At 55.8% G+C, this 20,119-nt stretch overlaps 1 protein-coding gene across 4 annotated transcripts in view; it reads right to left on the bottom strand.

Moving 5' to 3' along the window:
- Positions 1–6,262: 6,262 nt before the first annotated feature.
- The window catches only part of TFEB (transcription factor EB), a 56,446-nt gene continuing 42,589 nt past the window's right edge, over positions 6,263–20,119 (bottom strand). For all 4 annotated transcript variants that reach the window (XM_036927585.2, XM_036927587.2, XM_036927586.2 and 1 more), the window contains exons 2-9: positions 12,481–12,697; positions 12,149–12,403; positions 11,605–11,682; positions 9,926–10,046; positions 9,769–9,825; positions 9,159–9,234; positions 8,382–8,529; positions 6,263–7,399 (exon numbers count right to left, since the gene is read on the bottom strand). In XM_036927585.2, coding sequence (XP_036783480.2) covers positions 6,911–7,399; positions 8,382–8,529; positions 9,159–9,234; positions 9,769–9,825; positions 9,926–10,046; positions 11,605–11,682; positions 12,149–12,403; positions 12,481–12,675 — 1,419 coding nt within the window. In that variant the 5' untranslated portion in view covers positions 12,676–12,697 and the 3' untranslated portion in view covers positions 6,263–6,910. The remainder of the gene's footprint in view (positions 7,400–8,381; positions 8,530–9,158; positions 9,235–9,768; positions 9,826–9,925; positions 10,047–11,604; positions 11,683–12,148; positions 12,404–12,480; positions 12,698–20,119) is intronic.

The raw sequence follows: 20,119 nt of genomic DNA, 5'->3' as shown, positions 1-20,119 counted from the left end.
TTGATAAATGCCGGGGGAAGGGCACACAGGATATACGCGTAACAAGTACCCATGGGCTTTGTGAGTTTCCATTTTCCCTGGCATGCACTCTTGGGGCTCTCCACCAGGGCTCTGCATGTATGCTCATCACATGTGTATGATGTGCAGGCAGTGATGTGTCTAAAGGCTGCATGCTGCATGGATGGAGAGCATAAACACCATGTGCTCAGAATGTGCACACATGTGTACAATGTGTGTGTGTGCACCCAGTGTGTGTTTCTGCAAGTGGGTTGTAGAAGTCAAGTCACCCTACTTTGTGTGGCTACATTCTGCCTTAACGACAGTTAAATGCTGGGGAGGGAAGTGGAGCCGGACTTACTTCCCCTTCTTTAGAAATTGAGATGCTGGAGCCTAGAGCCATTACATGAGTCCGAGTGTGAACATCATGTGATCCAAGCACGTGTGCATACGAGCAAGTCTGTGTGCATGCTAATACACCCATGCATATGTGTGTCACCAGTGCACAGGTGAATTCTTGTACAGTGATTTGATTTGCACATTTGGGTGCCCAGAGGACATGGGTGACCTGTGCGTGATAAATATATGTGCATGTGCAGGCATGCATGTGTGTTTGTGAGAAGTACACATGTGAGAATACATGAAAGGGAGTTCGGTGGGTGCACAGAATGCAAAGTAAAACAGATCTGAATTCCACTGCTCCTGTCTTTCTGTGTGATCTTGGACAACCTATCTCCTGGGGCTCAGTTTCTGAATCATAAAATGAGAATAATACCTATCTCAGAAAAGAGCCAGGAGGATTAGAGACTGTAGATGTGAAGCACAGTGGGTGCTCAATGCATGCATATATGTGTGTGCGCCACGAGGGTGTGTCCATGGAACAGTGTGTGTGCACAGGGTGTGGAATTATGGGGGGAGCATAATGGATGAGCACGCATGTGTGTAAGTTGTGTAAATGCTGTGTGCACACTGGGGGCATGGGGGTGCACAATGGTGTACCGTGTGTGTGCCCTGTTGCATGCACGTATGTGCCTAGGCCCCTCAATCTCGGTGGGGCTGGAGTTGAGGGTTCTGGCTGGGCCCAGGCGGGTATCTCTGGCTGCAGGTCCACGGTGGGTGGGGGGAGCCCCCGCCAGCGGTGATTGAGCCCCCGCTCTCCCACTAGGCCTGCCAAAATACGGCGAGACAGGGTGTAATTACTGGCACTTACCTCGGCCATTACCCCCCTCGCTGCCTCGCGTGACACACGACCCGTCAGCTCGGCGTTCGCACCATTAAGGGGCCTCATTAGCATCCCGGCTCAGAAGCAAAATTACCCTCACTGCTCATTTCAAGATGTCATCAATTTTAATTTAGGGCCCAAAGATAGTACAATGGGAAGGCCCTCCCCAGCCCGCCGCACACGTAAAGGGAAGAGAGGCGGGGGAGGGGCTGGGGGAAGAGGCGCTGAGACGGGCAGGGGAGGTAGGGCTGCGGTGAGAGAGAGGCGCTGGTCTCCCCCCGCCCCAGAAAGGTGCCCAGGCTACGCCTCTGCTGCGCTCCTTGCGATGGAAAAGGACCCGAGGGCACAGCCGGGGCCCCCTGGGGGCTCTGCCCTCTGGAGCCACAGCCTGGGCAGGTGACTGCACCCAGCACCTCCTTCACTATTCCTCTAACTGACACAGCAACTTAGGAGGCGACTTTCAAAATCCCCCCAGTATGGGAGGGACACCTGAGGCTCTGAGCGCCACCTGCCCCTGCCCCAACCACCCTTCCACCCCCATCACAGAACAAGCCGAGGCAGAGCCCACACTTAGACCAGGCCCGCGGGGCTTGGCTGCTCCCTGCCTTCCTGCACCCGGAACCTCTGGCCTCGTGGAAGCGCCTTCCACCCAACATGTCTGGGCCCGTGGCTGGGGACAGGGGCAGCCGCCCACCGGCCTCGCGTAGTGCCAGCCGCGCCCGCCCTCTCCTCCGCAGGAGGCCTTTTCACGCTGCGGCTGAATACCCCTTCCCTGACCTCAGCCTGGCCCCTCCCCACTCACTTAGCGTCTCCTCTCCCTTTCTTTAAGCCCCTCCCTGAGGCTGTGCTGCGTCTGTCTCCCGGAGCCCTCCTGCCCCAGGGACTGGCTCCTAGAGAGTAGGGACTGTCCTTTATCCACCCAAGCATTCCTGGTACTGAGCACGGGCCCATCTCCGAAGTGAGCACCCAGGGTTTGCTGAGTGGATGAGCGACCTCTACCTCCCAGCCCTCTCCCTGCCCTCAGGTAGAGGCAGGGACTATTGTCTGGGTGGAAAGGGTCCACACAGGTCTCCCCAGCACGCCTCTCATTGTTCAGATGAGCAGCTAGGGCTCAAGGACAGGGGTTTGAGAAGGGCAACTTCAATCGGTCTGTGGTGGCATAAGAGAGGGTGTGCCACAGGGTTTTGTTGAATGAATGAATGATGGATGGAACACATGAATGAATGAGCAAGCAAGTTAAAAGTGCCTCCCCTGGCACTCAGGCCCCTCCAGGGACAGAAAGTTAGCTATTCCCTGGCCCAGCCTTGCTGCATCATGACATCTCAGCCCTTCTGGAGTGTTTTCATTTTATAAGCCAAGCCTAGGCACACGCCACACCCTTAAAGAACCTCTTTCTGAAAAGGGAACCCTCACAGGTGGCTCCATGGGCCTCTGGCAGGTGGAGATTTTCCAGAAGGCCTGGTTTGGGAGCTTGGGGGAGCCTTCTCATTATTTCCAACCAGCTATCCCACCCTGGTCTGCCTTAACTCCCACTAACTTCAGGGCAAGTCTGAATCCTGTGCGCCTCAGTTTCTCCCAGTGTAAAGGAGGCCACAACTCACACCCAGCTCTCCTGGCCCTGGAGGGACCTGCTCTCAGTGATGGACAGACAGGAAGAGGGCCCCGCATGGGGACAGCCACAGGGAAAGGGTGCTGCCGATCTCTGTGCCTGCCCTCACCAGACTGGGTCCTGCCTGCCTCCCCTGCTGTTCCCTGGCCACCACCAGGGTGAGAGGAAAGGGAAGGGTCCTATTCTGAGTCCCAGATAGGGTCCTTGCTGGTGGCAGGCGTTTCTCCCCGGCCTCACAGAAGACAGATCGCTCCCTTAATCACTCTGGAAAAGAACCCCAAGCCGATATAATATTATAATTAATTAATTCACTAAAAAGGTATTAAATTTCTCTCCCCCCTGTGGATATTATCTGAATTCATTGACCTTTAGAAAAATCACCCTCTAATTGTAACCAGGTCCAAAAGCATTTGCAGCCCGTCCCTTTTACATTAATAATATCTTCCCGGACTCAGCTCTGGCTGCTTAAATATTGTATAAATTCCACTGCCCTCCTTGGAAAAGACAGAGCAAAGAAAAAAGATAAGGCTGGAGGAGGCTAAGAGGGGGATGGGCCTGGACCCTGAAAGGTGGGGGTCCCAGCTGGGGGGGGACAGGAGGTAAATCAGAAGGGCTCCTTCTAACTGCTCCAGCTGTCATTCCAGGTGGCTTGGAGGGGCAGGAGAGGAGTGGGCTCTCAGATGGGGAAGGGGACATGGGTTGAAGCAGGAGTGTTAAACTTGGCTTTTGTTTTTAGGAGGCTAGGTGGGCGTGGGCGAAGTTCTATAATGTGTATCAGACTCTCATCCAAGTCAATGGCTCCAAACAGTTAAGTTAAGATCCTCTGATTTAAAGAAGCAGAGGGTGATAGAGACTTGTGAAATTCCAAGGAGGATATACTGAGGCCAGGCTTCCCCCAGCCAGCTTCATTGCAGTTCCAGCCCCCCAGACAGCCCTGTCCCACAGGCCTCAGAAGAGGTGCAGGTGGACATCCAGGACTTCCCAACATTGAGGAGGTGGGTACTAAGGAACAGAGAGACAGTGATACCCCCAGCGGCCTCAGCATGGCCTGCCGTCCACACCTGGTCTTCTGTCTGAACAACCAGAAGGGGAGATTGTCCTTGGAAGGCAGGGAAGGAAGCCATCTTCCTTGGTATACCATATCTGGGGACCCAACTCCTTCACAGTACAAGGAGGTGAGAGGCCAGTGGATGGTGGAGACAGACACACAGGAGCAGGGCTGCGGATGGCGGGACCCTCACACCCAGCACCCCGTCTCCTGCTTTGGGGCCCCACGCCGGACCCAAGAAAGCTACAGCTGCTCTTCCTCCTCCTGCCAAGTTTGGACCCATTTCTCACACTCCACTCGCTCCCCATACTTTTGCTTGTTCTCAAGGCAGTGGGGCCTCCTTGGTGAAATGAGGGGGTGGGACAGGTCTATCCCTGCCTTCATTCCAGCCTACTTACTCATTCTACCTTTTTAAAAATAATTTCACCCAATGGACCTGATATCTGGAAAGGTGTTGTCTATGAAATAAAGAGCTCAGGTAAGAATGCACCCCCTCTAACTGAATTAGAGATGCTTATAACCACCAGTCAGAAGATGTAGGCCCCCACTCCATTCTGGCCACAAGCTAAGGGTCGTGCAGACCAGGCTTGGATATATGAACACTTTCTGGTGGCTTGTTGAAATGCTGGAGGTAGCAGCCCGGCCTGCCTTAACCAAACTGGCAGGACTCCAGGGCTCCCAGGCAGACAGCTTGGAAGGTACGGTTAACCTGAGACTCCCCCACCCTCTCCCAGTGACAGGGACTGCTGCAACCAGGTCTTGGCCCTGCAACGCCCTCTTGTGGGCAGAACCCTACTCCCACCCTCAGTCCTACCCAATGGGTGGTCCAGACCCTGCTTCCCAAAATGCAGACAGTGGCGGGGCTGAAGTAACCCAGAGCGCAGGAGGCAAGCAGGCAGTGGAGGGGCTGCAGGAGAAAGCAGATGGGCAGCACAAGCCTCCCCACGATGAAGGGAAAGGACAAATGGGCTAGGAGAGAGTTAATCCCCCGAAAAACCGGCCTTGGGAGTTCCCGGACCTCCATCCCCTGCAAAGCAAATGCAGGCTGAGCCTGGATGCATCAGCCAGGGTCCAGGGCTTGCCCCAGGAGGGGCTGGAATGGGTGGGGGGGGAGGTTCCCAGGGCCTGGCAGGTCCCTGGTAGCGGGGTGGCGACTGGAACTGGAGGAAGGTGCCAGCACCCAGGCCATCTCAAACTCCACAAGGTCATCCACAGCTCCATCTGACCTTGCGATTAATCCTGCAGCCTCCGCCAGCTCAGCCTCCATCAGTGCCCACTTACTCAGCCCCCTTTCCTTCACTCCCCTCACATGTTAATTGCTCCAATGTTGATTTGATCTCCCATTCTGCACAAAGGAAATTGCCCTCTTAGCCATTTTCATCCTGGGATTTAAAATTTTTCTTAATTACGTCCCTTCAGCCTCTCAGGGCCCCATAGGAAGAAGCCATTTTGGTCTCTGCCTGAAGAGCCTGTGGACGTAGGAACCAGGGAAAGCCCCAAAGCCCCCCTCCCTCCCCACCCGGCACCTGGGGCTGAAGAAGCTGGCACGCCACCCCTCACTGTCCCAAGCCTTGGATGTGGTCATAAAACCCCAGGATCTTGGATCAGAGGCCCCTGGGAACAATTATGGGGTGGGGGAACTGCAGCCCAGAGTTAAGGATCTGCCCAGGCCTCACTGCCAGTGCCAGGGCACAGCATAAACCTTGTCCTGCGCTCCACCCAGCATCCCGGGCTCCTGTGTCCTCCCAAACTAGTTCATGTGGACCCCTTTCCCCAAACCCATAGAAGGACGCAGGCCTTCAGTCACGAGCCTGTCCTGCAAGAGACACTGAGAGAGCAGAGGGGCTGGCCTTGCCCCCCAAGGCTGTGCAGCTCGACCCTCCCAAGCAGTCTCAGCCCACCTAGGGAGGGGTTGGAACTCGGACAGGTCACCACTAGAACTGGGATGGGACACAGCAAAAACATGCCCTCACCGCGGGCCAGGGGGAGCCTGAGCCAAGGGTGCCCCAAAGCAGCGGCCAAGAACAGTAGAGCTAGTTTATGAGCAGCCCGGCACTCCACGCTATCCGGCTCAGCGGTCTTCAGGCCATAACTGGAGGTGTGGGACAAGTGTGGCTGCAGCGCCATCTTGCGGCCGCAAGGAGGGAAAGTGCCTCCATCAGCATCCAAGCCCCCTAAATAGGGCTGTATCCCCAGCTTCCCATGGGGCAGGGGTGGGGAGTTGAGGGGACCAGGTGATGGGTTGTTCCCTCCTCTCGGTAACCCCAGCCCTGACCCCCATCGGGGGCATTTGAACTCTGTCTGAGTCCAGAAAGAAGTCCATTGGGTTGACACCTCTCCTGTTCTGTTAGCCCCAGACCCACCCCAAAGAGACAGGACAAGCAGGTACAAAGCAGTGTTTACTAAAGGCACAAAGTGGGGAGCCTGGAGGGGAGCTGCTCTTCTGGCCGGGACCCAGCGCCCCCTCTTCTGGCCACGCCCGCCCTCACACCACCTGGTGGAGAGCTGTTAGCACCAAAGGGGGGTGGGGGGCCACACTGGAGGAAGGGCTTGTTGCCACCTAAGTCCCAGAAAGGCAGGCCTGGGCACCCCCTGGACCAGTCGCTGCCTCAGAGAAGGAACTTCCCGAACCCCCTGCTCCAATGTATCCTTCACCAGCACGGGGCAGGGATGGGGCAGGGGTAGGGGGACCAGGCTCAGAAGAGAGGACCCTCCCAGGACCTCCTCTTCCCTCTAGCATACCCTGTCCCCTCCCTTCCTTGCATTTCAGCTCCTGAGCCAGTTGAAGGCCTATTCCTGCTCAGCCCCATCGAGAGGGCTGCCCCTGGGGGTACCAAACCAGGCAGGGGGCTTCTCCCGACGCTGCAGGCTGCCAAGCAGGCACTAAGTCCAAACAGAGGGTTGACAGGGAGGAGTGAGGCAGGGCAGGTGGCTACTTCACACACAAGTGCATCCTGCAGGGTGGGAGGGAGGTGGCCCTGGCCCTCCCAGCCCCCGGGCCTGTCCCTGTTCCCCAGCATGGGGACAGCCAGGGTCACAGCACATCGCCCTCCTCCATGCTGAAGCTACTCCTGCGGCTGCTGGCCTTGGACGCCCCGGGGGACATGGTGGAGAAGAGTGGGTCAGAGGCCAGTGGAAGCAGCGAGTCGTCCAGGAGCATGAGGTCCAGATCCTTCTTGGACAGGCTAGGGAATGGGGAGCCGTGCTCTGGCCCCAGAGGTTCAGGGTAGCCTGGCGGCCCCTCATCGCCCCCGCCCCCGAAGCTCAGGCTGTGGCTGAAGTCCAGTTGGTGGAATGGGGATGGTGGCTGTGGTAGCTGGGCTGGCGGGGGCAGCGGGGCCTGGGGGGGCAGGATGGGTACTGGCTCAGGGTCAGGGACCTCAGCCCCCAACAGCAGGACCTCCCCTGGGCCCTCCTCGCTGGGCAGCTCCTGCTTCACCACCTGCTGGGCCAGCTCAGCCATGTTCATGCCCGACGGGGAGGCGGTGGGGAGGCCGTGCACTCGGGCCTGCATCTCCAGCTCCTGTAGGTGGGGCACACAGAGGGCTGGGGACACACCCAGAGGCACCAGCTCCTCCGTGGGCCCCCGCTGCAGCCCCTCTCCTTGGGGCACTCAAGACCACAAAATGTCTCAGCTGGAAGGAAGCATAGGTGACTGTGGAGTCTAGACCACTGTTTTTTCAAACTACAAGTCACAACTCATTAGTGGGTTGTGAGACCACTGCAGTAAGTCTTGATCAGCTCTGTTTTCTTAATTGAACTAGACTTGCCTAGACCAGACTAGAATAGAAATTATCAGGATGCACTCCGTCTCTTAAGGATGAGGCTTCTTTCATGAAACCTTGACTTTTCACTTTGAGTGTGGTTATGTGTGCTGGACTGTAATGCAAACTGTATTTTCTACTCTGAAAAATAGGAAAGTTTAAGAACTGCAATCCAATCACTCTGATGGTATAGATGACCAGCCTGAGGTCCAAAGAGGACAGAAGCCCTTAACCAAAAGCCTAGAACTCTCCACCCAGGTGGTAGAATTGACTCTCCCAAGTCTCTGTTCTTTAGTTTGCCCCCACGGTGATTCTTAGCACCAGTCACTGAATAGTTCCACCTCTCTGCCTCCCACGCATGGCAGGCTTGCACTTTCCTGCCCTCTTGAGGTTACGTGTAGGCACATACTCGCCCTGATCAAGGCATTGTGAGCACAAGTGACAAGCGTTACCTTTAGAGTGACACATGGCTTTAAGAGCCCGCTCTACATGTGCCTGCCTGTTGACATGGGCCCCAGAATGAGGATCCCACTGAACAGAACCTCCAGTGATATTTGTTGCTTAAAGTTGCTGGGGATTATTTGTCACTAAGCCAATACATCCTGACTGATACATCCTCTCTCCTCATGGGTGTCATTCCCATCTTCAGTTTCAGAAGTGCACGCACTGCTTTGGGGTCAAAAGCCAGGCCCGGGGTCAGGAGTCAAAGCTACCCAAGAAGTCCAAGTGCAGGGGCCAGACCTGGATGCGGAGCAAGAGCTGCTTGTTGGTCATCTCCAGGCGCCGAGAATGGCTCTCCAGCTCCCGGGACTTCTGCAGGTCCTTCTGCATCCTCCGGATGTAATCAACAGAGGCTTTGAGGATGGTGCCCTTGTTCCAACGCACATCCCTGCAGGCCAGGCAGAGTTAGAGGTGCGGGCTCAGAGGACTGGCCTGGTATTTACCACATATTCGGTGGGTGTAAGTAAACCCTGCTTAGGTTTCTGAAGCCCATAGCGCCTGTCCCAGCTTTGCCCACAAACCCCAGACCTGGGTTGTTGTTTTTTTTAATTTACGGAGGACGCTGAACAAGAACAAGCTCTCCTAGTGACTTTCCTGCCAACACCCACCTCACTAATCTCCTGGGACCAAGCAACGTGGAGCAGCCTCCTTCCCTAGGCCTTCCATTCCTGGGCCAAAACCCACACCTGTCCTCAGCTCCCGACCCCTACTTCCAGACTACCTCCGCACCAGTCCAGTACCCTCGCCACATGTCCCCAGCGCGACTCTCCTCTGGTAAGTACCTCCTGACCCAGCCTTACTTCCAGGACAACTGCCCACCTGTCCTGAGCTTTCCTGATTTGGACAAGAGAAGGATTTTCTTTTCCCACATAGATGATAAGCTCTGAGAAGGCAGCACCGAAGGAGTGAGTCTCTTCCCATCCCTGTCCCCTGGCAACCAGCACAGGGCTGGGTCCAGATCCTTCTCCTCAGCCACTGCCCACCCTGACCCCTACCCTTCCCCCACCAGACACTCACAGGTCATTGGCCTTGGGGATCAGCATTCCCAACTCCTTGATGCGGTCGTTGATGTTGAACCTCCGCCTCCTTTCAACTAAAGGTAACAAATTGCAGAAGGAGCAAATTAAGGGAGGAGGACTCCCTAGGGAGAAGGGCCAAGCCCACTGAGGGGTGCCCAAGCCCTTCTAGGAAATAATGGGTGACCAACAGAACGGGATTTCCAGAGGGGTGAGGGGGTCAGGCGCAGGCCAGACTCAACTAAGGGGCAGTTCCAGGCAAATCAGTCCTGGGCAGGCTGTAAGCACAGCAGAGCCGCCCAGGGTAGGACTCCCCGCACTGTCCAGATTCCTTCCCAGGAGTTCCCAGTTTACACACCCTAAAGAAAACAATCTGATAAGCTCTTTCACTCGGTGTACTGGGGATTTCATGACTGTCTTTTCCCTGGAGATCCTCCCCACCCCCTCCTAAAGAGGGCCAGCAGGAGGAGGGCAGTGCTGAGCCCACCCAGTCACCCCAAGGCGAGGACGTAAGGCTTTGGGGAGAGAAGCCTTCCTGGAATCTGAGCAGGTAAGTGGCCTTCCAGCTAGCCCAGGTGAGAGGACCGGAGTGGCGGGCAGGCGGGACTCACTGAGGTTGTGATTGTCTTTCTTCTGCCGCTCCTTGGCCAGGGCCCGGCTCTCAGCATCTGGAGGCCAGAGGAGAAGGAGAAAGCAGCTGGGCAGGAGGGAGAAAACAAGGGAGGAGGAGGGAGCCAGGGAGGACACAGGGAGGCAGGGAGGTGGTACCTGTAAGCTCTCGCTTCTGGGTCAGGTCAGCAGGGCAGGAGCTGCTGGTGACGCCCACCAGGGAGGCTGTGACCTGGGGGTCGCCACTGTACACGTTCAGGTGGCTGCTGGACAGGGGCAGCTGTGGGATGAGGCAGGGACAGAAACCCCTTGAGCAGCTCCCTCTCCGTGGGAGGCCCTCCCCAGGGCCCAGCGTTCTAGGAACAGCCATTCCAGGGACGCCCTGGAGGAAGCTGTGCTGGTGTCGCCCGGACCACAGTGGCAGCTCTCAGGGGTCCTTCAGCCAGCACCAAGGATGTCAGAATTCACCCTGGGCCTCGTCACCCAGCAGCTCCCACTGAGAGGCTGCAGAGTCCAGAGCTGAAGGAGGGGAAGTCCCTGCCCTCAAAGAGCAACCGGTCCCCCTCGAGTGGCTAGAACCACTGTAGAGAGCGATCTGACTGGGGAACAGGATTCTGCCCCAGGCATCAGGAGGCCAGGGGAGGAGCACCTAATCTATTCTGGAGTTTCTGGAAGGTTTCTGGAGGGCGTGGAAACTGAGTTGAGCCCTGAGCAGAGACTGGAGGAAGGGCACCCGGCTGGGGGGTACGGGGGCAGGGGAGCGGCTGAGGAAGGGGACTGGTGCAGTGTGGTGGCCTCAAGCCACTCAAGCTGGAGGAGCCGAGTGGGGTCCAGGCAGGGCAGGAGGTGCAGCTGGACCCTGGAGAACAGGGTTTGACAGGCAAAGACTCTGGGATTTTGCGATGGGCAGCCAGTGGGGGCTTAAGCAGAGGGCTGACAGGGACAGATTTGAGCCCTGGAAAGATCTCCCCAGCTCCTGCCACAGAAACATGCAGAGCAAATCACAGGCTTAGTACCCTCATGGTACATAGAAACCACTAAAGGGACCACATGCTTATGTCCTTCCTTCTCAGCCCTTGATGCCCCTGTGGAACCACTGGGCATGTCAACAGAGCAGTGGGCACTGAGGACTGATTGCTTGACTCCCCACCCTTGTGCAGATCCAGCCCCCAAATTCTTGTCTTATCTAATCTTCCCACAATCCTGGGAGTAGAAGGCATCTCTGTTTTTCAGCTGAGAAAACTGGGGCTCAGCATGCTCAACAGACTCCCCAAGGTCACAGCCTCTTGATTCTAAGCCTGGCTCCTTCCCACCTGCTCCCTCACCTCTTCCCAGGAGGCCCAGAGACCATTCACACTGCCAGGAGGGTGGCAGAGGGAGGGGACAAAGCCAACCCCGTATCACTTGCCTCCATGGAGTGAGGGACAGGCCTGTGCCAGCAGAGAGGGGGAAGCCCCAGATCCCAAAGGAACTCAGCAGCTCCAGGCCTTCCTGTGGCCACGCCGCTGCCCTCCCAGGCCTCCCCAGTGCTGAGGCCCAACACCAGTGCCACCTGCCCCTCCCCTCCCCTGGGAGCCTTCCCCGCCGGCCCAGCCACCTCTCCCTGCTGAAGCCCCATTATGCACACAGGCTGAGGCACGTCTCTGGATTCATAATTCTGCTTGGCCCTGGACCCTTATCACGATTTGACTCAATGGAGACAATGCTTGTCTCTGCAGCGAGATACCGGCTGTGCCCGGGTGAGGACCCATCCTTCGTTCTCCCCAGATTCGGAGCCACTGTGGGGCCTCCGCCCCCTCCTCTGACACCCGGCCCCACCCCACCCCGGCCAACAGTACCGTGTTGGGCATCTGAGTTTCAGGATTGATGAAGCCCAGGACATCGTCCAGACACATAATGTTGTCGATGACATCAAACTGAAAGAGAAAAGTCTGTCTGAGGAGGGCCCACTGGGAGAAGGGCAGAGGAAGGGGCCCTGGGCCAGCCACTGACCGGAAGGGACCCTAGAGCCCACCTCACCCAACCTGCTCACCTCAACAGGCACAGGCCCAGAGAGATAAGCTATCCAAGTCCCACAGCCCCCAAGGCCTAGGCCAGGGCTCTTCCCAAGGAACCAAGCTGCCCAGGGACACAGTGTTACATATCCTCCGTCCAGACTTTGCAGCTGTACTGGGCTTTCCCATGAGTCTCCTGTGTGTCCCTAGCAGAGCTCTCAGAACTAGGGGTGATGCTTTCCCTGTGAGATGGGCTCCCCAAGGGCAGGGCTGTGTCTCCCTCAGACTGGGGCTCCTGAGGGCAGCGCCTTGCCTCTGCCATTGACTAGGAGTCCCTGGAGTGTGACACCAGAGGACCAGCTCTGCTGGCAGCAGCCACCTCACTCACCTCCCTCTCCGGGTTGGAGCCAATGTGCAGCATGGCCATGGGGCTGTTGGGAGCGCTGTTGCCAGTGGAGGAGGACAACACGTGTCCAGCCCGGACCCCAGGGGAGGCAGCTGGCAGGGGCTTGGGGGAGCCCTGGGCTGGGCTGACGTGGGCAGCAAACTTGTTCCCGTAGGTCTCGGACAGGTACTCCCGCACCTTCTGGTCCCGGGACTGCTGTAGGTGGTAGGAGGTGGGGTTCTCCAGGTAGGACTGCACCTGGGTGGAGGAGAAGGCAAGGGCTCTAGGGGCTCCCAGGACCAGGGTGGGAGGGGACCGGCGGGAGCAGGCCCTACCTTCAGCACTTCCCCGGGCACCGGCGGTGGAGACTGGAAGTGGATGGGGGTGTTGATGGCAGGGGTGGAGGGTCCCCCCAGCTGCTGCTGCTGCATGTAGTGCATGACGGCTTGCTGCTGCATGCGCTCCCGCTGCTCCTCCTGCTGCGCCTGCTCCCGCATGAGCTGCATGCGCAGCCCAATGCGCGAGGCCATGGCGGCTGCTGGCACTGGCTCCCTGTGAACAGGAGGCAGGGCTGTGAGGCACAGTTCCTCTTCCGAGCTCTAGGCCTTAGAGAGGGCAAAGGGCAAGGAGCATCTCACCCACTACATAGGAGAGGACACTGAGGCCCAGAGAGGGGAAGTAATTAGCCCAAGGTAACCAAGCCAGTGGGTGAGAGATCTGAGACTCAAGTCCACGTTTCCTGGTTCCTGGGCCAGAAGTGAAGCCTCCCTCTCCTTCATTCACTGCATTTGGTCAGCCCCCAGAGCTTGGCGTCAACCTTGACGCCTCTCTTCCTCTCATGATACATGGCGATCCTGTCCAATCTGACCTCAAATACGTTCTCCTCTCCCACCGCCACACTGCCACCAGTGTGGGCCCAGCCTCTACCATGCCTTATCCAGCCTCCTGAAGGGACTTCCTCATGCTCAGACTCCCTCCTTTCTTGCTCTGCAACATACTATTTGCAACTCAGTGACACAGTGATCCTGTTAAAACCTGAGTCAGATCCCGTCCTCACTCTGCTCAGAACTCTCCAGGGCTCCCACTTCCAAGTAAAGCCAAAATCCTTACCATAAAAGGCCCTGTGTGATCTGTCCCCACCTCCTGGTGCCCTCTGACCCTATCTCCTACTCTCCCCTTTTCTACCTGCTCCAGCCACACCCACCAGACCCGGCAGTCCCTTGAACATGCCAGGCACATGCCCACCCCAGGGCCTTTGCACTTGCTCTGCCCTCTGCTTGTGATGCCCTTCCCGACTGCACCATGGCTCATCCCTCTACCTCCTCCAACGTTCAAATGTCACGACCTTACACAGACCTCCCTTGACCACCCTTTAACTTTTTAATTGTTTAAAATGACAAAATCCCTATCTGCCACCTAAGATGCTCCCTCAGCCCTTTCCTCTTTTATGTTTCTCCCTAGCACTTGCCACTGTCTTGAGTATTAAGCATTTTTGCTTAGTTATCCCACTCATTGTCTGTTTCTCACTAGGAATGCAAATTCCCAAGGGCAGGCATTTTGTCTGTCTGGTTAACTGCTGTGCCTTCGGCCTCTAGCACAGGGCCTGGGACATGGTAGATGCCCCATGAATGTGGGCAGGGAATGATCACTATTTATGAACAAGGCACTGGCAATATACCCTGAGCTCATGGAGTCTACAGTCCCATAAATGCAAGTGGCAAGTCCACAGGCCATTACAACCCTGTGCAGGGAGGGCTGCTTCAGGGCACCTGGGCCTGTCAAGGCCCAGGGAAGGTTGCCCCCAGCCCAGCACGTCAGCCCTTGTTTTCGATGGGTCTCAGTGGGACAGGGGAACTAAGTCCCCAAGCCTACTCCAGAAGGGGGGAGGACAGGACAGAATGAGTCCTGCAACTGAGTCCCTAGCTCAGTGAGTGACCCTGGGCACACCCCTCTCCCTCTCTGAGCCTCAGTGGCCCTGTGCACAAAACAAAAGGGTTAGATGGGGCTATTGCTAAAGTCCCTCCCAGCTAAGATGAGAGGAGACTCTCTAAGAGGTGCCCAGGCCCCATAGAGGTTCTATGGTAGGTGAGCAGGCACTGTCACACAGGGCAGACAGGGTCCTGAATCCCAAATCTGCCGTTTCTCTGCTATATGACCTCAGGCAGTCACTTAACCTCTCCGGTCTGTTTCCTTATCTGTAAACAGTTTCTATTTCAGAAGATTGGTGAGTGCATTAAATGAAAATAACGTGTCTGGCACAGTGCATGGCCCTTGGTAGGCTGAGCGGGTGAGTGATGGGTAAGCCTGGCGGAGTCAGCTGCAGTGTGGACAGCAGGCCAGAGCTGTGCCCCAAGCTGCTAAGAAGGAGACCCAGACTTCTGCAGGTGGCACGGGCTGACACGTTCTGCCTACTGCCAGACACCAGCCTAAGTCGGCATTAGTAGGAGGAACTGGCAAATCATCAGTGAAAATCATTGGATCATAGAAATAATAAAAATTGGCATCTATCTGAGCATTTATTGTGTTTTGGGCACTGTTCCAAGCACTTTCACCTCAAAGACCCCCAAGAGGTAGTTTGGATTATTAGCCTCCTTTTACAGATCAGGAGAAACAGAGGCACAGGGGGGTTAAGTGTCTGTGGCAGAGACAGAGCAAGGCCCCAACCCCAGGCAGTGGGGCTCCCAACCCCTGCTGGGGGGTCTGAGGCCACCGTGACCCTAGGCACAGCTGGGAGGGAGCTTGTCCCAGCCTGCATGTCCGGTTGATCAGGACCAGGAATGGAGCCCAGGCCGCCTAACCGCCAGCCCGGGCCCCTCCACCCTCCCTACACTGTAGGATAGCACCACCTGCCTCAGGCTTTGCTGTAGGTGGGTGGCCCTTCCCTCACCTTCCTTCCTCCCGGCTCTGGCCCCAGGCAGGAATTAGTGGAGGGGCTGTATCAGCCCCTGGGGTCTCTCCATCCAGCTCTCAGTAGGACAGTCCCCAAGGAGAAAGGAGCAGACACTCCCCTTTCCCCCTTTCTCTGTCCTGTAGCAAGGGCCAGCTGCACCCTCCACCCCTTCCCTGTGCTCCCAGAGAGGGGGAGCCTGTCTTTCCAGCCCCCCAACCCCCTGAAGTCCTACAGACCTTGGGGCTCTGACCCCAGCCCAGCCTACTTCCCTGGCAGCTGCACCCCCTACACACTCACACCAGCGCTGGGGAGCCCCTCCCACTCAGGAACAATCTGACTTCAGTAGGCCCTGGGGTGATGGCTCTGGGCCTGGCAGTGCCAGTCGGCATGGGAGGACTAGGGGAGAACGAGCCCCTTGTTCCTCTGACAAAGGCTGGGCGCCCGTCCTGGGCTGGGCCAGAGCTGGCTCTGCCTTAGGAGGGAGCGAGGCCCTGCTCCGCTTCTCACTGGCTGTGCCAGCCTCAGTTTGTTCATTTGTAAAATGGACACAGGAATCCCCACCACCTGCTTGGGATCTGTGTAAGCATCCTGGGAGGGAACATTGGAGAACTGTGAACAGCAAGGTGTCGGCAGCCTTGGCCTGTCCCATCCCACCCCCTCTGTCAAGCAAGGCTGCTCCTTCCCTTGGAGTCTTAGCCTCTGCCCTTGGCACACCGGCCTGGGTCACTTTGAGGGTGATCTGCGTGGGTTCGTGTCGGATTAAGGGAGGCCCTTGAGGGGGCCCAAGGGTGGATGGGTGGTCTAGAAGAAACCTGGGCACGCTAGCCACCCCTCCCTGAGCCCCCAAGCACACCTGCCCACTCTCAAGGCCTAAGGGCCACTCACAGCCTCTGCCAGCACCCACGCTGATCAGGAAGAGCTGAGAGGAGGGCACTGCAGAGCCAGCTGCCTTGGGTCCCTCCCCGCCGTCTGACTTCCAGACCCGCCAGGCTGGGGAGAGCCCTTTGTGCATGCATTTGGTAACAGCTTGTCCCCTGTGCCCACCCCCAGGTTACACCCTCCTCCTGAGGAGACCAGGGGACCTGACGCCCCAGAGAATCCCTGCCTCTCCCTGGTCCCATGGACAACGCAGCAGGGACGCAGTTTCAGCTGAGGCGATGACAGCTGTCCCCATTTGCACCCTCAGCGGCCCCCAGCCCCATCCTGCCACCATTCACCAGAACTGCCCACCTGACTACCTCTGCCCTAAGCTGAGTCTGGGTTGTGGCTTAGCTGAGCTTCCCAACCTAACAGCTGGGCTCAAGTCCACACCAGCGGGGTGCCTGGCAACACCGCTTGGCCTCTCTGCCTTGGCTTCCTCTCACAGCACCTGCCTCGGGGGGTTCCCGAGGATCCCGGGAGACACAGGGAGTGTGTGGGCCTTACCTAGCAGGCCCTCAGGCATTTGATGGTGTGGATGCCCGGCTCCCCTCCACAGCTGTGCGCCTTCTGCTCAGGGCCAGGGCTGGTTTCCTACCGGCCTGTGAGTGGCCCTCCCTCATCAGCCATTTACACCTCAGTTATAAACATGCCCAGAACCTTTCCTGGGGGAGGATGTGGACAGAGAGATGGGGAGAAAGTTCTGTACTCCATGAGGGACAGACAAGGGGAAGGAGGACCCCAGAACAGGAAAGCCTCATATATAGGAAAGGATATCTCAAAGATATGGCATTGAGTGGGAGAAGAAAACCACAGAGGAAATGCACAGCCTGAGCCCCTTCAGGCAGGAAATGGGTAAATATAAAAAAGACTAGAAGGATCAGAAGGCGTCCTGAATGCCTGCCCTGCAGGGGTCAGGGATGGTCTATGCACTTTCCAAATATTAGTTCACCTTTTCTTCACAACAACCCTATGAGGGATTACTATTATTGGCCCCCAGTTGTCAGGGAGGAAATGAGGCACAGAGAGGTGAAGTGACTTGCTCAAGGTCACACAGAAGGTAAGCAGCAGACTGGACATCTGAGCCAGGCCGCCTGGCTCATAGCCCTCACTCTGGAACCTCTGTTCTGGGCTCCCCCAACACTCCAAACTGTGGAGTGGTTACCTCGGGAGAGGTGGGAAGAGCAGGGAGTGATAAACACGGGTTTTTATAGACTCTCATTCCACTTTGGAGGCACTTAACTCTTATGATGTGAATATGTGCTACATGTGTGAGTCTTTTAATACAAAGAGAAAGGAGGCAAGAAAGCTTCTAGGGGTTTTACCAGTCATATCCAAAGATGGGGTCCCCTCAGCTCCACCCAAGTCTGCCCCAAGCCCCGCCCTGTTCAGTGCGATAGTTGTTAGGCCAGCTGAGGTCCCTGGGTCTGGACACTGAGTGGCCACCAGACGCAGAAGTCCCACGCCCATTGCAGCTGGAGGGTCAGAACCCAGGGCCCGACTCAGTTTCCACTACAGCCCCAGACACAAGCCTTCAGAGGGAACATAATCTTCATGCAGTGTCCCTCAAACAGTGCTCTTCAGTTAACTGAGGAGTCTGAACTGCCCCAGGGATTTTTCTGCCTTTTAAAACTGGAGCAGGAAGCAGACAATACATATACCCCACAGCCCAGCAACTCCATTCCTAAGTATATGCAGAAAAGCATACATATCACCCCCAAGGACATGCACCAGGACGTTCCCAGCAGTACTGCAGAGAGGGCCAAACCCAGAAAATACCCAAATATCCACCAGCTGGGAAATGGATAAAGAAGTTGTGGTGCATCCATACACTGGAACGCTACCCAGCAACGGTGGCGAGCCAACTGTTGCTACACAAATGACTCCGGCAGACGGAACGCTGGGCGGAAGAAGCCAGGCACAAAAATGCATACAACGTGATCGACATATACTAAGTTCAAAACCAGGCAAAGTAAATCTTCTGTGTTGGAAATCAGGATCCTGGTTACCCCTGGAGGGGAGTGACTGGGAGGTGGCAGCTTGAGGACAGGAGAGCTTGGGGTGTGGGGAGACCAGGAATGTTCTGTAATTTGATGCGGGTGTTGGTGACATGGGGAGTGTCGAGTTTATGAAAATGCATCTGGCTGCTTACTGACCATTTATACACTTTTCTGTATGTGTGTTGTACTTTCATTAACAATTTACATAAGTATGAGGACAGACCTTAAATAATTTAAAACAAGAGTTAAACAAATTACCCTCCTACCCTCCACCCGTGTGTGGCTATGACTTTAAAATGCCTTTGGTACCAGGCTACTTCAATATTGCTGCCCTAGTGCGCCTGGGTACATGCTCTTTGGAAACGCCATCTGGAGGTGTGTGTCAAAGCCTTAAAAAATATCCACTAGCCCAAAGAAGTAATCTGCAAGGCAGAAAAGGCTTTTATGCCTGAAGATACCTATCACATTATATAGAGAAAAACCAAAAATAATCTTAGAGAAAAATAAATAAAAAATCATCTCAATGCCCAGCAAAAGGATGGTTAAATAAATTATGTTGTGTTTCTCCTGGTGGAATGTTGTGTTTACAGTAAGTAACATGGTAACATGTCAAGCGACAAAAAGTTGGAGCAAAATCCTAGATAGAATCTGAACATCACCGTGAAGAAATATGAGTAGAAAAACATCTTGGGAGGAAATATAAAAAAAATAGTACTGACTTCTTTGGATGATGCAATCATGAAGAATTTTTTTCTTTTTACCTTTTGGAATGTTACTCTTTTTCTAGAATGAACATATGGATCTTTTTAATCAGAGAAAAATATTTTATGCTAATAGCTAATACTTACAGAGTACTTACTACAGGCCAGGTATTGTTCAAAGCACTTTATTTAATTATCACAATTACTTCATGACATACCAGTACTGCAGCCCCCCTTACAGATGAGGAAACAGGCGTAGAGAGGGTATCACCTGCCAAGGGGCATGGAGCCAATGAGTGGCTAGGCTGGGCCCTGGCGGTCTGGCTCCACAGCTCTAATCCTAGGGCTTAGGGTTTAGCCTCAGTCATGCACCGGGGGTGCGGATTGCCATATTTTATTTTAGGGATTCCCATTGAAAAAGCCCCCCTACAATCAAAGGGTTTTAGCAGCTGATGTCTTTCATCCAGTCCAGGGGCCAGAAGGTGCCCGGGACGATAGAATGGTCTGGAACCCCAAGCACAAGCAGAAAATCTCTACCCCTCCTCAAAGGGCAGAGATAATTTCCTGTATTCCCAGAAAAACATATGTCTGGCGGCTGAAACAACAAAGTATGTGAGCCCAGTGACCGGGATGCCTGTTTAAGTCATTTATTACATTCTGTGCCTCTGTGGTCAGAAGTTTTCTTCTGCTCCAGTCTGTTAGAAACCACCAATGTGCAGGAGATGCCTAGTTATGGCAGAGGGGAAATCAGACTGACCACTATAGGAAGGCCTCCTGAGCAGGGTGCCAAGGCTCCCAGAGGCAGGGGAAAGACCCGGACCTCCTGTGTAACCTCCCAGCTTGAGAAGGGAAGAGAGGGGAAGATCCCAGGACTGGGGTTTGTTTTGTCTTCTCTGAGCCCCCCTCTGGCACAGGAGGTGGCAAAGGAAGGCCTGATGAACTAGGAAATGAACAAGAATGTCCATACAATCCCCATGTCTTAGGACAGGCCGTTCAAAATTACCAAGGTGGGCATGGGTTCCTGCAGGGCCTCGGAGAGGCATCAGCTGGCCCAGACCCAAAGCCGGGAGTGGGGAGGGGTCATGAGGTTCCCAGGAGCCAGCAGTCCTGCCCACAAGATGCCGTGGGAACTTGGTATCATAAGCCTTGGGTCTGACTCAGTGTCGGAGCCTGGCCTCAGTCTTTCCACCAGTCGAGTGGGCTTACCAGCTGGCGCCACTGCTCCCCTAGAGCTGCGTGACCAAAGGTGGGATGCTGGGTGTGGAGGCCTCTGCAAGGATGGAACCATGAGCATTCACTCTGTCCATGCCTCCTGGGTCCCCCTGGACAAGTCTCCTTTCTGTTCCTCTTAAGATCCTTTAGAGAAAAGGGTCCATTCCAAGGCTCCAGGCTAGGGCAGAGCAGCCGAGAGGCAACCCCAGCTTCTGTCTCTTCCTACTGCACATGGGCAGGAAGGCCTGGGCTA

Source organism: Manis pentadactyla, chromosome 16 (assembly GCF_030020395.1).
Source record: "Manis pentadactyla isolate mManPen7 chromosome 16, mManPen7.hap1, whole genome shotgun sequence".
NCBI lineage: Eukaryota > Metazoa > Chordata > Mammalia > Pholidota > Manidae > Manis > Manis pentadactyla.
Note: the sequence above shows the minus strand (reverse complement) of the source record. Positions and strands in the feature narration are given on the sequence as shown.